The 13,091-nt window shown below is 43.7% G+C and overlaps 1 protein-coding gene across 2 annotated transcripts in view; it reads left to right on the forward strand.

Annotated features, from left to right (window-relative positions):
- Nucleotides 1–13,091, forward strand: part of CACNA2D4 (calcium voltage-gated channel auxiliary subunit alpha2delta 4) — a 183,236-nt gene that overhangs the window by 56,626 nt on the left and 113,519 nt on the right. For both annotated transcript variants that reach the window (XM_019544560.1, XM_019544561.1), the window contains 4 exons: nt 1,313–1,390; nt 2,790–2,870; nt 6,032–6,106; nt 7,584–7,670. In XM_019544560.1, the coding sequence (XP_019400105.1) occupies nt 1,313–1,390; nt 2,790–2,870; nt 6,032–6,106; nt 7,584–7,670 (321 nt within the window). The remainder of the gene's footprint in view (nt 1–1,312; nt 1,391–2,789; nt 2,871–6,031; nt 6,107–7,583; nt 7,671–13,091) is intronic.

Below are 13,091 nucleotides of genomic sequence, written 5' to 3' on the forward strand. Positions count from 1 at the left end.
TGGCTTAAGAATAGGTATGAGAGATCTGTGCTGTACCTTAGCTTAGTTCATTGGTTGTATTTTTATATGTGTACACTGTCTGGCCACAAAGTGCCCTTTTTCTGTGTCTGTCCTGATACTGCTATGAATGGGGGATATCCACACAGAAACTGGTATGGTAGCAGGACATGTCCAGCTCAGTAATGCAGGCTTGACTTTTCCTCACATTACCATCTAGATTGGCTGGCTCCTTTATATATCCTAGCATGCACAGCAAGAATTTGTGATGCAGCTAAAGGTGAGCTGCTTATCTGTCCACATGGAAAATGCAAAGGAGCCACTTTATGTATTAAGAAAGGAGCGTCTCTTTTTAGAGTTGGGTATGTCTGTGAGGCTCTTGTGCATCTATCTTGTGTGTTGCATGTGTTTATCATCAGAGGCACAGCAGGACAGCTCTCCCCAGGACAGTCACAAACTCCCAGGGCAGCGCAGGCTGCCACTATGCTGACTGCAGTGGTCTGATCACTCCACCTCTACTGTAGCAGTGGCTATTTTTGTACCCCCTAACCCGAACAGAAGCAGTCTCTGGGGCTGCTACCTTGATTCTCAGTCCACCCCCACCACCCCGCCCCTTCAGTTATGCTACCATTCATTCTGCATTTTGTGCTTTTCTAGAATGCATACCTCACAAAGTATTGACAGCTCTTTGCCAGCATACTGCATGTGTTTTTATGCTGTGTCCTGTGTGCAAGCTTTTGGGTGTAGCTAAGAATGTTTTTGCATATTCGTGTTTTTGCTCCTGTCTTTCTAGTTTCTTATGCAGTCTTTATGTACATGATAGGTGTGTTTTATATACTCTTTGTTATTTGCCCCCTTTGAACATGTGCCTTTGATGTTTCTCATTCCTGTATGTGTCATTGGGTTATATTTATGCAAGCTGTTTGTTTGTGCATCCATGAGTATACACACATCTGTGTTTCTCATAACTCTAGCATGTGTGCTTTGGTATTTAAGTATGTTTCTGTGTATGCTTATATACCCTTGGTGTGGATAAACATAAAGCATTCTCATTTCTGAAGATTTCTTCTCTTCATTAACATTAAATTAGACCTTTTAATGCCTCTTTCTTTGACAAATTTCCTTGGCTTTCATCCCAGCAGTATCACTGTGTACCAGCAAGCATTCTTTCCAAGATCCTTTTTTGGATATAGAGGGTTTTTTGCTGTATAATCGTATTCAGCATTTGAGGGTTCCTAGAAACTCGGTTGCTTCTGACCTTGAGCCAGCTGTACTGTTCCACTCACTAACACACCAATTTTTTTTCCTGTGGCAGCTCTTTGCATCTCAGGCTCAAAGTCTGTTGCTCATGACAACAGTGGCCATGCCAGTCTTCAGCAAAAAGAATGAAACGGTAAGTGGATTTTCAGTCCCTTGATTCTCCTTGAAGCCAGTGCAGCTAAAAGGATATAATGCTTTTTGGTAATTTTTTTTAAACCACTGCCTAATCAAAACAGTGGCAAGAAGGGCTTTTGTGGCCATGTACTCAGCCTTGAACAGATTTCTCAGCCATTGTCTCTATTTCTTCTTTCAAATATCACTTAAATAAGACATTTCTCCTCTTAGCTCCACTGTCCTCGTACCTAAGCAAGCACCAGATTTATAGACTTTATGGCCAGGAGAAACCATTCTAATCTGACCTGTATTTCGCAGACTTTACTTCGCCCACTTTACCCAAATATAAGTTGTTGAACCCAGTATAGCTTCTAGAAGGGCATCAAGAGCTGCAGAACACACAAATTCCCTTAGTAGTTAAACATAAAGCGCCTTTACAGCTTGAAGAAAAACTGTGGCTTCTTTGCTTTTTGTCTTGCTTCAACTTCCAGCCCTAGGTGGCTGTTCTACTTTTCATCACAAGATTAAAGAGCCCTGGAGTAGCTGGTAATTTCTCCTTATGAAACTACTTATACACTGTAATTAAGTCACCTCTCAGTCTTCTCTGAGATAGCTAGACAGACTGAACTCTTACGTCTGTCACTGTAAGGCACTTTCTCCAGGCCTGAAACTGCTTCTGTGGCTTTGTTCAACATTCTTTCCAACATCTATAAAAAACAAACAAACAAAAAAACCAACAACAAAGAAACAAAAAACAGAGATACCAGAACTGTATGAAGGATTCTGGTGCCAGTTACATCAAGGCTGTACACAGAGGACAAAACCATCTCACTCTTGCTTTATTTATAGGCCCAAGGACTGCGTTCACTCTTTTTGCACTAGTACCGGAGTAAGATAAGAGCTCATGTTGATTTATTTATGCCTGGATTTTTTATTATTTTTTATTATTTATTTTAAGGTGACCCTTAAACCTTCTTTAGAGTCCCTCATTCTGTAGGTGTGGATTGCATTCCTTGTTCCTACATGTATTTGAATTCAGCTGTACTCAGATGTGGTTTGTTTGAATGAACCCAGTTTACTAAAGGGCCAAGATAATCCTACATGATTGTTCAACTCTCTCCATTATTTACTTCTCTGTCCATCTACGCACCAACTGCAAATTTTGTCAGCAACCATTTTATGTTTATTTGAAAGTCATAGATGTACTTGTTGAATAGTGTTGGACCTGGTACCTACTCCTTTAGAACTCCATTAGCATTAATCCTGTTCTATGGGAATTCCTCACTGGTGACTGTTTTTTTAGAACAAAAATAGCTGACTCAAGCCCTGGCTATACCCTGACAGAGTAATGCAGTTGACAGCTGTCTAAGAGTTTGTGGAGTGTTGCTTCTGAAAACAATTTCTCCTTTATTTCGAAGAGATCTCATGGTATTCTCCTGGGAGTAGTAGGCTCTGATGTTCCATTGAGGGAGCTACTGAAACTGGCCCCACGATACAAGGTAAGACTCAAGCCCATATAAAGCATTTGCCATCACTCGCAGCTAAATGACCAATCACTGCTCTTGTGTATATGATCCAATGATAAATCATTTACTGTATAGAGATGCGTATGTAGTCACACACACACAAAACAAGAAACCTGATTTGTACACAGTGATCATTTTCCATGACAAGGCTGTGGCCTGCCCTAGAAATACAGAGACTTAATGAGTCAGGGGACTAGTAATTGAACAATGGAGTATTTTTGCCCCTTGGTCACTAACTTAAATCTCTTTCTGTGATGATGATGACTCAGGTTGTCACCATTACATGACCCTTTGGAGGTCTATCTGAAAATAGTGGATAGCTTCCTGCCAGTTTCCAGTAGACAAAATCCACCAAATCAGCTGGTATCACCATTGATGTTGCCAGTAGATATTCCAAGTATGAAATGGACAGTGAAGACCAAAGTATTCTACTGTGCTTACAGGTACTTCTTTAAGGTATGGGTTGAGATTTGTTGTCAGGGCCATGTGGAGGAGGCTTGCACTGTCAGTCACTATGTTGTATCCTTTATGTCAACAGAGAAATTAATTCTCTAGGGCTGTTAAGTGTACTTTTCATCAGCTCTGCATTCACTTGTAAATCTTTTGGAAGCAAGAAGGCAGTGAATCTCATTTGAAAGAAAAAAAGAATGGTAGTAAAATTTTATAGGGAAATGCTATCAGATCATTGTTGGCACTGAATTTAGGACCCAGGTTCCATGTTCCAGGCAGACCCAAACCCTTTGACCAACCATGACTTCTCCATTTAATAACAGGCAAATTTATTGATGCACATAAATAGCAGATAAGAATAATGCAGGCAAGGCAAACAAAATAACCCCCCTCCCCACAGTTCTATATCTACCAGTCTTAGGACTGTCATGGAGAGAAGGTTCATCTAGCTAGTATGCAAGCTTCACCCTGTGGTTCTCTCTTGAATATCAGATGTCTGTAGCCTGGAGGTCAAAGGCCGAGACCTAACCCCTCCAGTGGGGTGGGTGAGATGGGCTGGTGCTGTGCCCTCTGTCCATGGTGGCCTTTCTCAGGGACCCCCTTTGCTGCTCTGAAATCCCTGTTTTTGTATCCTTTCTCCTATGATGACTCTTCATCTCCAAGCATCACTGATTGGTTTCCCTGTGGTCATCATACTGTCCACGTTCTGTCCTGTCATCATAGTCCTTTGCTTCCCAAACTCAGCACATGCACACATCCTAATCTGGTCATTTGCCAGCCTCCTACTTTGGTCCATCCACCAAAACCAGAAATCCCAGGGGCTCTACAGTGGGGCACTGTGACCTAATGCCATCTTATCTCGTTATGGAACAATGTGGTACGTGTTTTCAATTTCCCAGCCTAGGTGTCTGCTGGCTTCAGACACAGTGGTCCTTGAAGGAAACTTTGTCACAAACAGGCTTTTAGAAACTAAGTAACCCTTGCCATTCCCCTGGACTATTGTTCTAATGCATATCTACTTTATCTACAAGCCAATTCCCAAAAGCAAACCTCTAAATATAATTTTCTAGCCATCAATCATGATGGCAGCAAGGATCACTTGTAAATCTTGTAAGAACTGGCTGTACTTTAAGGAGGCCCCCTTAAGGACACAAGAGCAAGCTATCTTGATGTGACAGAAGAATGGGACATGCAACAGGAGATCAACATGGCCAATCTCTTCATTGAGATGAAACTCAAAAAGGAATTCTATAAAAGGGGGAACTTGGTCATAGTACCAGGGGGAAATTTAAAGCAGGGGAAATTTTAGGTTGGAGATTAGAAAGAACTTTCTGACTATGAGGGTGGTCAAGTATTGGAACAGGTTACGCAGAGAAATTGTGGAATCTCCATCCTTGGACGTTTTGAAGAACGGGTTAAACAGATACTTGGTGGGATGGTTTAGTCAAGGATGACCCTGGCTTGACTAGATGACCTTGTGAGTTCCCTCACAACCTTACTTTCCTATGATCCTATGACTACAGCTCTTGAGTGCTTAAATATGTTGGGGCTTTCTTTATGCTTGGAAATCTCAATTTAATGAGATAAAGGGTATGTTTTTATACTGTGATAGAAAACCTTTTAAAATCAATGGACATAGGTCATCATGTACTACCATGCTGAGAGAATAAGTTGCATGGTGTTTGCTAGAGATTGTGTAGGAAGTTGTTCCAGGCAAAGTAGGACCAGTGTCATTTTTGGAATGAATAAAGGCGATGAACAGCTCCATAAGTGAACACTAGCTAAAGGCTGAATAGCATGCATTTTGCTTCCTAGATTAGAGGAGATTCTTACTTAATTTCAGTTATGCCTCAGTGCTTGAATCTCTCTAAGAATTTGTGAATTCTCTCTTTGTGAATTTTCTGTCATTTTTTGTTTTTAGAAATGGAAGTCTTACACATTCTTGCCTTACAGATAATCCTTGTTTGTTTAGAAACTCAAGGTTTGGTTGGAAAATGTACTGAATGGACCTAATCAAATAGTTGCTTTTTCAGAATTCCCCTGCAGACCAGGTCATTCACTGCCTGTTCTTGTTAGACTATGTTACTTCTTAAACAGTATTCAAACCTGAAAATGCAGGACTGACCTCTGCTGAGTTTGGCTTTTCCAGGACTGAGACATGATGCAGAAAGTTTAGTTTCTAGAGGGGTGAGCTATGAAATCTATGCTCAGTTTTGCATGAATGGTTGTGTATCTACTGTAATCACCATGAAATATTTTGAGAGCTTCTCCAGTATGTATGATTGTACCATTGTAGTATTTGCAGTATTTCACATTCTAAATGTGCATATACCTTTACAAAATTATTTCTATCCTCTGAAATAGTAATTGTCAGCTGCTTTTTAGGGATAAGCCTTACTTCTCATGAACATTCACTGTAAATGCATACAAAGCTCAGCTACCTGATAGGGGTCTGTCTATCTGTTTTTGTACACAAGTGCCCAGTCAAATTTTTCTCACTACACAGAGGGCAGCTTATAACCTGATACGCAGTAGCTGGATATTGGGGCCTTTTCTTGATGGCTGGACTCATTAAAGAAAGACTTTCGAATGTTGATGGACAATGAACAAAATTGTGCCATGTTAGGGAGTAGTGCCCGGAGAAGGAATAAGACTAATTCTTCTAATACTTTTTTTCCTAACAGCTGGGTGTCCATGGATATGCCTTTATGAACACTAACAATGGCTACATCCTCTCACACCCAGACCTTCGGCCTTTGGTATGTGACTTAGGAAATTTGGGTATCTTTGTTCAGGCTCCTGGGTCACTGCAGGGACTTCCTGCTGTGTACAGACTTTCTTGCCGCCAGGCTTGTTTGTGTGAATTACTCAAATGTATCAGCAGAGAGTCAGAGCAACTCTTCTAATGGACATGTAAATGGTAGTATGCTCTAAGTGCTTGTGTGTTTCTGTCGTGTGTGTGTGCGTGCACGTGCACACATGCATGTGCATATATGTGTAGGTATACATACACATACATATTCTGTATTTGTGTGTTCCTTTATATCAGAGTCCATGTGTGACTTCGGAGATGGATACTAGTTTGCTGATATCCCAAAAAGTGACACATGCTAAGATGGTCTCACTTAGAGACTGAGAAGGTAGAGCACCCAAATAATGGCTGCCTTTTAGCAGTAGATCTGGGGCCTTACCAATATAATTGGTAGAGTGAGTATCCTAGTGTGTCTTAGAAACAAGAGGCAGTATTTTTCAGGTATAAGACTATATTGCCAGAGCTGTCCTGCACTTCACATCTGTTCCTCAGTTGCCTCAAACCCCATAGTGGTCTTGGCCAGTCAGGCGCAGTTTAGGATCTGTGCTAGCCCTGAAGCTTCAGGTTGACGGGTAGGCACAAACCAAACCTCTTCCATCCCTTTGCTGGTCCCTGTGCACACAGGGATGAATTCCATCCAGAGTGTCTGTCTGTGAACAGCAATGGGAGTAGTGTTTCTATGTGTGCATGAGTGTGCAAGTGCGAGTGCTACACAAGTTTGTGTGCGCAAGTGTGAGTGCTACACAGAGACTTTATCTTCACTGACATAAAGGCAGGAGTTTTGCAAGCATACCATAGTTACGTCACTTTACAATTCTGAGTAGAGACAAGGCACTGGTGGAGTCTCCACCAAGGTCAGCACTCTGCCTCCCAACTTGTGGCTGACCTCTCCTAATTTATTTCACAGTAAATTACAGGGCCTTGCCTCCCATGTTTCTTCACAATGGAATAGCTAATGTGTTAGCTTATCCCAGAGGTAAATGCATGCCTTTTTTATCAGTGAAAACAACACCTAAATTTCACCAGAACAGATCCAATATTGTTTTTATAATGGGTTTATTCTTCAGTTGTGGCCAACATCTGTTTTCCTTTGTCAAGGGAGCTGTACTGCTCTCTCTGCATGCACTGATCTGAGAGAACATCCTCCTAAACCAGCCTATATCATTTATCAGCAACCCCATCTAGTCTCCTGCTAGGGTTTTTTTAATCTTGCAGTGACATGTCCTGACAAGAAATCCTTACATCTTTAGGCCTTGGTCACATGTAAGAAATACAGTGTCACTGGGGTAAGATGAATCCCTCTTGTCAGTCAGTCAACATTAAGTGAGACCTCCACATTAGATAAATATTGACTGGCTGACTTGCTATAAGGTTGTCCTGAAAAGTTAGCTCACCATTTGCTGTGTCTTTTTTATAAACCACAGTATAAAGAGGGGAAGAAGTTGAAGCCTAAACCAAACTACAATAGTGTGGATCTCTCTGAAGTGGAGTGGGAAGACCAAGATGAAATAGTAAGTATGTGAAATGGATTTGAGCCCGTTCATGGCTCTTTCCTCCTAGGTACTGAGGTGAAAGGGGGAATTTCTGTAGCAGGTTGCAGGAGCTCCTGTTTTCTTCTGTCATTGGCTGGTCATTACTAGGAAAGGCTGATTCTACACAAATTTTTCTCACTTGGTTCCAAAATGCTTGTCTCCTTCTTTCTAGTCTGAAGATTTTGCTTATTTCATGTTATCCTGCCTGGCATAGGTCGCAGCAGGGAATGTGGAGGCAGGCGCACATGTTGCAGGAAGGAAGAGCTCGGTGAACCCCAGGAAGCTGGTCTGTGTGCACACGGCTGGAGTGCTCACTGCAGCTGCGGCAATTCTTTGAATATCTCTCTTTAATAGTCTAATTTTAGAAACATGGAGTCCTCTCATGTTCTTGTCCAGCATGCAGTATCTGGAACACAGTGGCAGCAATCACACAGCCAGGAAAGTATACACACGTATTAACTTTCTGACAGTTAAGCTGACTTAACTTTTTAAGTCAGTGCATACACACATCTGTGGAGCAGAGTCGACTTAAATGCAGCACAAGATAATACAGCTCCGCGATGTATCATCTTGAGTTGGATTAGTTAAGTCAAGTTAGATCACAAGGGAGGTATTTACACATACTCCAGGGTGAAGGTGGGTGCCGCATCACGTATTCAGCATCCCGCACTTCAAAATGGTGGCAGGGGTGCTTTAACTAAAGCTCATTTAACAAACTTTAGTTAAAGTGCCCCCACCACTAGAAATGTGTACATTCCAACGTTGCTTAAGTCAACTTAATTAAGTCGATTTATTTAAGTCATCTTATTTTAAGTTGACTTAGTACAGCCATATGCATCCATAGTCACCATACCAGAAATGGAGTAAAAAGACAGCACAGAGAAGACAGAACTCCTAGGATGCTGGATTGCCAGATTAAAAACAACCTTGCACAAGCCTGGAAACAGTGGAAGCAATGGCTGACCCTGAGGGATAAAAATAAAAGCATGAATGGAAAGCTTTTTTTACTGTCTTCTTGAGGGAAATAAAGAGCAAGTGAGCCAGAAATAATGGCCAGTTGAAGAGTGTTTGAGTCCTGTGACCCCAAACAGCATGAGACAGTAGAATCATTTTACCCAAAACAAAGAGCAAAATAGAGAATTAGTACTTCACATTATGGAGCTGAAAACACAGGCATCCTTTTGTAACTATAGAGACATTAAAGAGACAGGCTTACTCATGGGACAAGTAATTCCAGCTAACAGAAGACATGGTTGAGGAAAACAGATTTAACACTTGAGAAATGCAGCCAAATGGCAATGGTAACCAAATTGTCCAGGAAGGGGTCAACACAATAAGAGCCACTGGTGTAGAACAAATACATGGACTCGGTAGAAAAGAGTCCCAGAAGTAGAACTGAGACGGACTGCCTGAGCAGGCAGACTTCATGGCCCAGTGGTAAGTTGTATAAAAGGCTGAAAGAAAAATGCTCAGCCTACAGGCAACTCTGCAAGGGGGGTAGAGCTACTCTTTGTCCCAGCACTGCAGATGTCCGACAAAGTAAAATGTAACAGGACATACAGTTTCTAAAAACAAGAGACCTGCAGTAAGAGAAAGATGACTCAGTGTGACTCAAGCCCAAATCTATCTCTACCTTAGAGCCCTTAAGTAGCTCTTATTTTCCCAGGTGGAAGAGAATCCCAGGCAGAGTGTAGCTGTCTGCAGGGGTAGATCTAGCAAGCAGGGGTGTGGGAGCAGCCACCCTGGCTGCAGAGGTAGCTGCCCCTCTCACTTAGAGCCTCTGCCCCCCACGCACTGGCCCCACTGGTGGAGGCAGTCTGGGAAGAGAGAGCCTTTGGGAACTTTTTAAAATCCTGAAAACCAGGTAAGAATCCTACCCCTCTTCCCCTCCCTGGTCAAAGACACATCGCCTCCTCACCCTTTCCCTCCCTCCCTCCCCTGCCCTTGCTGCTTTCCCCACTGTTCCTGGGGGCAGGAAAAGCTCCTGAGCAATTTTTGCCTCCTCCAACTGGGCTGCATATGGACTGGGCTCAAGCAGTGATGATGGGTGGGTTCTCCAACCTTACCTGGTCTCCCCGGGAGCAGGCACAGTGAGGGGAAACCCTTTGCCCATTGCTGCTTCTGCTACTGCTACTCTGTTGCAACTGAGTCCAGCCCCTGCAGAACCTGACCGGAGGGGGAAGGAGCAGCTCTGAAGCTTCCCCTGAGCTCAAGACAGCATGGAAAGCAGCAGCAACAGGAGTGGGGGGGAGGGTGCAAAGGGAGGGGAAGTGTGGGGAGAACCTCTGAGCATGGAGGGGATAGGAGGGGAGAGTCTCACCTGCTTTGGGGACTTTGAAAAATGCTACTTTCCCATCTAAAGATTTGGGCTTGGGCCTCAGTGCAAATCTACCAGAGAAGGCTACCAGCCTTCTAACTGTCTGTTTTTGCAGCTATTCTATAAGGCAGGGGCAAGCAGTTATTTTGGGCAGAGGGCCACTTGATGAGTTTTGGTGAGCTGTCGAGGGCCACATGGGTAGCCCCACTCCCTGGTTGCCATCTTGGTACTGGAAGTCCCGCCCTCTGACCCTTGCCACCGAAAGCCCCGTCCCTGATCCCTGACCTTTGCCGCTGGACGTTCCTCCCCTTGCACAACTAACCAGGTAGCAAGGAGTTGTGACCCCTTGTGGCAGGGCACTGTTTGTGCCTGCCACTTTAAGGGCCAAAAGACAGCAGCCGGCAGGTGCCTGATTAGGGCAGCCATTTTAGATTCAGGGCTGCCCATATAAACAGGGCATTTTGCTGCTGGATATGACCTAAAACTGCACACTGCCAGGAGTGGGTGGCCTGCTGGGGCTCTCAGTGGTGCAGGAGCCCCCAGGAAATGCCCTTAACGTGAGAGAGGTCAGAGAAGAGGCATGCCTCTCTTGTAATATTCCAAAGACGTATTTCAAGAAGACATGCAAGTCAATAGCAAGCTGAAGTTAAATGGACACCCACTCATGCAGCCCAAGAGACTAGTAAAAAGCAAAATATTGTCAGTCCAACAAGAGCCACTGAAGAAGGAACTGACAAGCCTACAAACAGGAGGCATCATTTCAGCTGCTGAAATGAACACAGGGCAGGTCAGCTGTCTTGTACTGACTTGAAAACCCTTAAGTAAGCAGAGGATCTGCATGGAGCCAACACACTTAAAGAGGCATTGAAAATAAGTTGCTGTCTATTTCCAGCCTGATCTACCCACTGCAAAAAGTGTCCCTTGTTTGTGATGTAAAGACAGTTCTGTCATATTGAGCTAGAGGAGGCGTGCAGACACCTGGCAACCTTTGCTTCACCTCTTGGACAGGCACTGCTGGAACAAATGCCAGTGGACTTCAGCTGGAACCCGAAATTATTCTGGTATAAAGTGGACAAGGCCTTAGAGGGATCCTGATGCTTCAAGACTGTAGCTACTGAAATTCTTATTATTTGTAGGAGAAGTTGGCAAGTGATTAGGAAATGCAGGGCACCAAGCTTTGACCATTTCTAAACAGATGCCAGAAGTGGAATGTTATCCTGAATCCTGAAAATGAGGGGAACTGAGTTCTCTGTATCTGATGCTTATGGTCTTCTTGAGGAACTTTAGCTGGGCCTTGAAAGCCATTAAAGAGCTTCCCAGATGGTAGATGTAAAGGGAGTCCAGAAGTAGGGCTTCTATGCACACCTGTGAACCCTGGAGACAGTGTTCAACCTGTGGTGTAGTGTAGGTAGGTTCAGAGGCTCAAGGGCAGACATTTGAAAAAGTAAAGAAAATCCTGAGCAAGGCAGCAATCCCAAAGTACTGAAATCCTGCAAAGCAGACAGAACTGCAGTGCAATGCCACAAGAAGAGACCTAGAGCAACACTAATTCAAAACCTGCAACTCCAGACAGGCAGCAGATGTACTCAAACAGAAAAGGAGCTACTGGCTTTGCTCTTTGGAATGGAATTATATGATCAGTTCAGCCTTGGACACAAGAGGGACAGGTAGTCTGATCACAAGCCACTGGAAAGTCATCATGAAAAAGCTACTGCTGAATACACCCAAGTGCCTGCAACACATGTTATTGAGATTCTAGCACAATGAGGTGAGGAAAAAGCACTGCCCAGGAAGCTCCTGACTGCTATACATGCCTTCTTGAATATAGTGCAGGAGGAGATGGAGATAATCCACATGCCAAAATACTTGTCCATCACTGGGAGGCTCCAAACAGTCCAACAAAAGTACTAAGCAAGATGAGGCTTCAGTACTTCAGAGTTGGCCAGTTGACAAGAAGCAGGGCTCGTAGAAGGTCAGCTTCTATTGCCAGGTGAAGAATGAGGTGTGCGTACAAACAGTTTATACAAAGGGTACTGACTAAGCAGGAATCCCAGCAAATATGTGACATCATGGAGAGAGGGACGTACAAACCATGGACCATGAGACAGAGAGCTGGGATTTTACCATACATTGGTTGCTGTTCGGTTAATGCGCCTGTACATACTCTTATGCTGACGAAAGTAGAAGCAACCTTGCAGTAATTTATCCCTCTTTCATTTTGAGGGCTAATCTACTGTGGTTTAGCTCCCACTTATCCAGGGTATGAGTGTGCACCTGAACAATTACAGCAAAACCGCTGATGCACACAGTAAAGCCCCACCCTCTCCAGCTCCATGGTAAACTGTTCATATGCCCACATCCATATAATACTTTATGAAGACAGAGTAGGGCTGAGAGGAACCAGAAAACATATCCACTGGTCAGACACAAATGCTTGGTTGAGGGTATACATGGAAAAGTGCCAAGAATATTATGCTTTGTAAAAACCCAGCCCAACCCTAGGAAGTGGTCAGAACAGAAAAACTATTTGCTTTTAACTATTTGGCAAAAACTATGTGGTGACATTTGAGTGCTAATCCAGTTTCTGAAATCCAGTTCTGGAGGTTATTCAGGCATGAAACATGATCAGAAAATTGAAGGCAAATTTTTACAAGGTCTGGAACACCCAACATACCATGTCCGGATACTGTGCACTGCTTCAGAACTGAAATGATTTAGTCCCAGAGGGAAATTATCCCTGTGTGTGCAATGGACCATCCCAGGGAGTAGACGGTAGCTTAAAACCTTATGGCTGGAGAACTGAGGCTGTGCTTCTCGGCAGAGAAGGACAGATATGACACAGAAGCTGTTCAGACAACAGCAGGCTAGGCAGGCAGCTGGCTACAGCAAAGGCAACAAGGACTTGAGTTCCCTAAGAACAAGTGAGCTTGTCTGGGTCCCACCATCAGTGACTAAAGGGAATGACCCAAGCTGCCATGATTTCATAGATTTCATAGCTATTAGGGCTGGAAGGGACCTTGGGAGATCATCGAGTCCAGCCCCCTGCCCAAAGGGCAGGAAGTCAGCTGGGATCATAGGATCCC

This window comes from Crocodylus porosus, unplaced genomic scaffold, assembly GCF_001723895.1.
Source record: "Crocodylus porosus isolate Cpor-Errol unplaced genomic scaffold, CroPor_comp1, whole genome shotgun sequence".
In the NCBI taxonomy this organism is placed as follows: Eukaryota; Metazoa; Chordata; order Crocodylia; family Crocodylidae; genus Crocodylus; species Crocodylus porosus.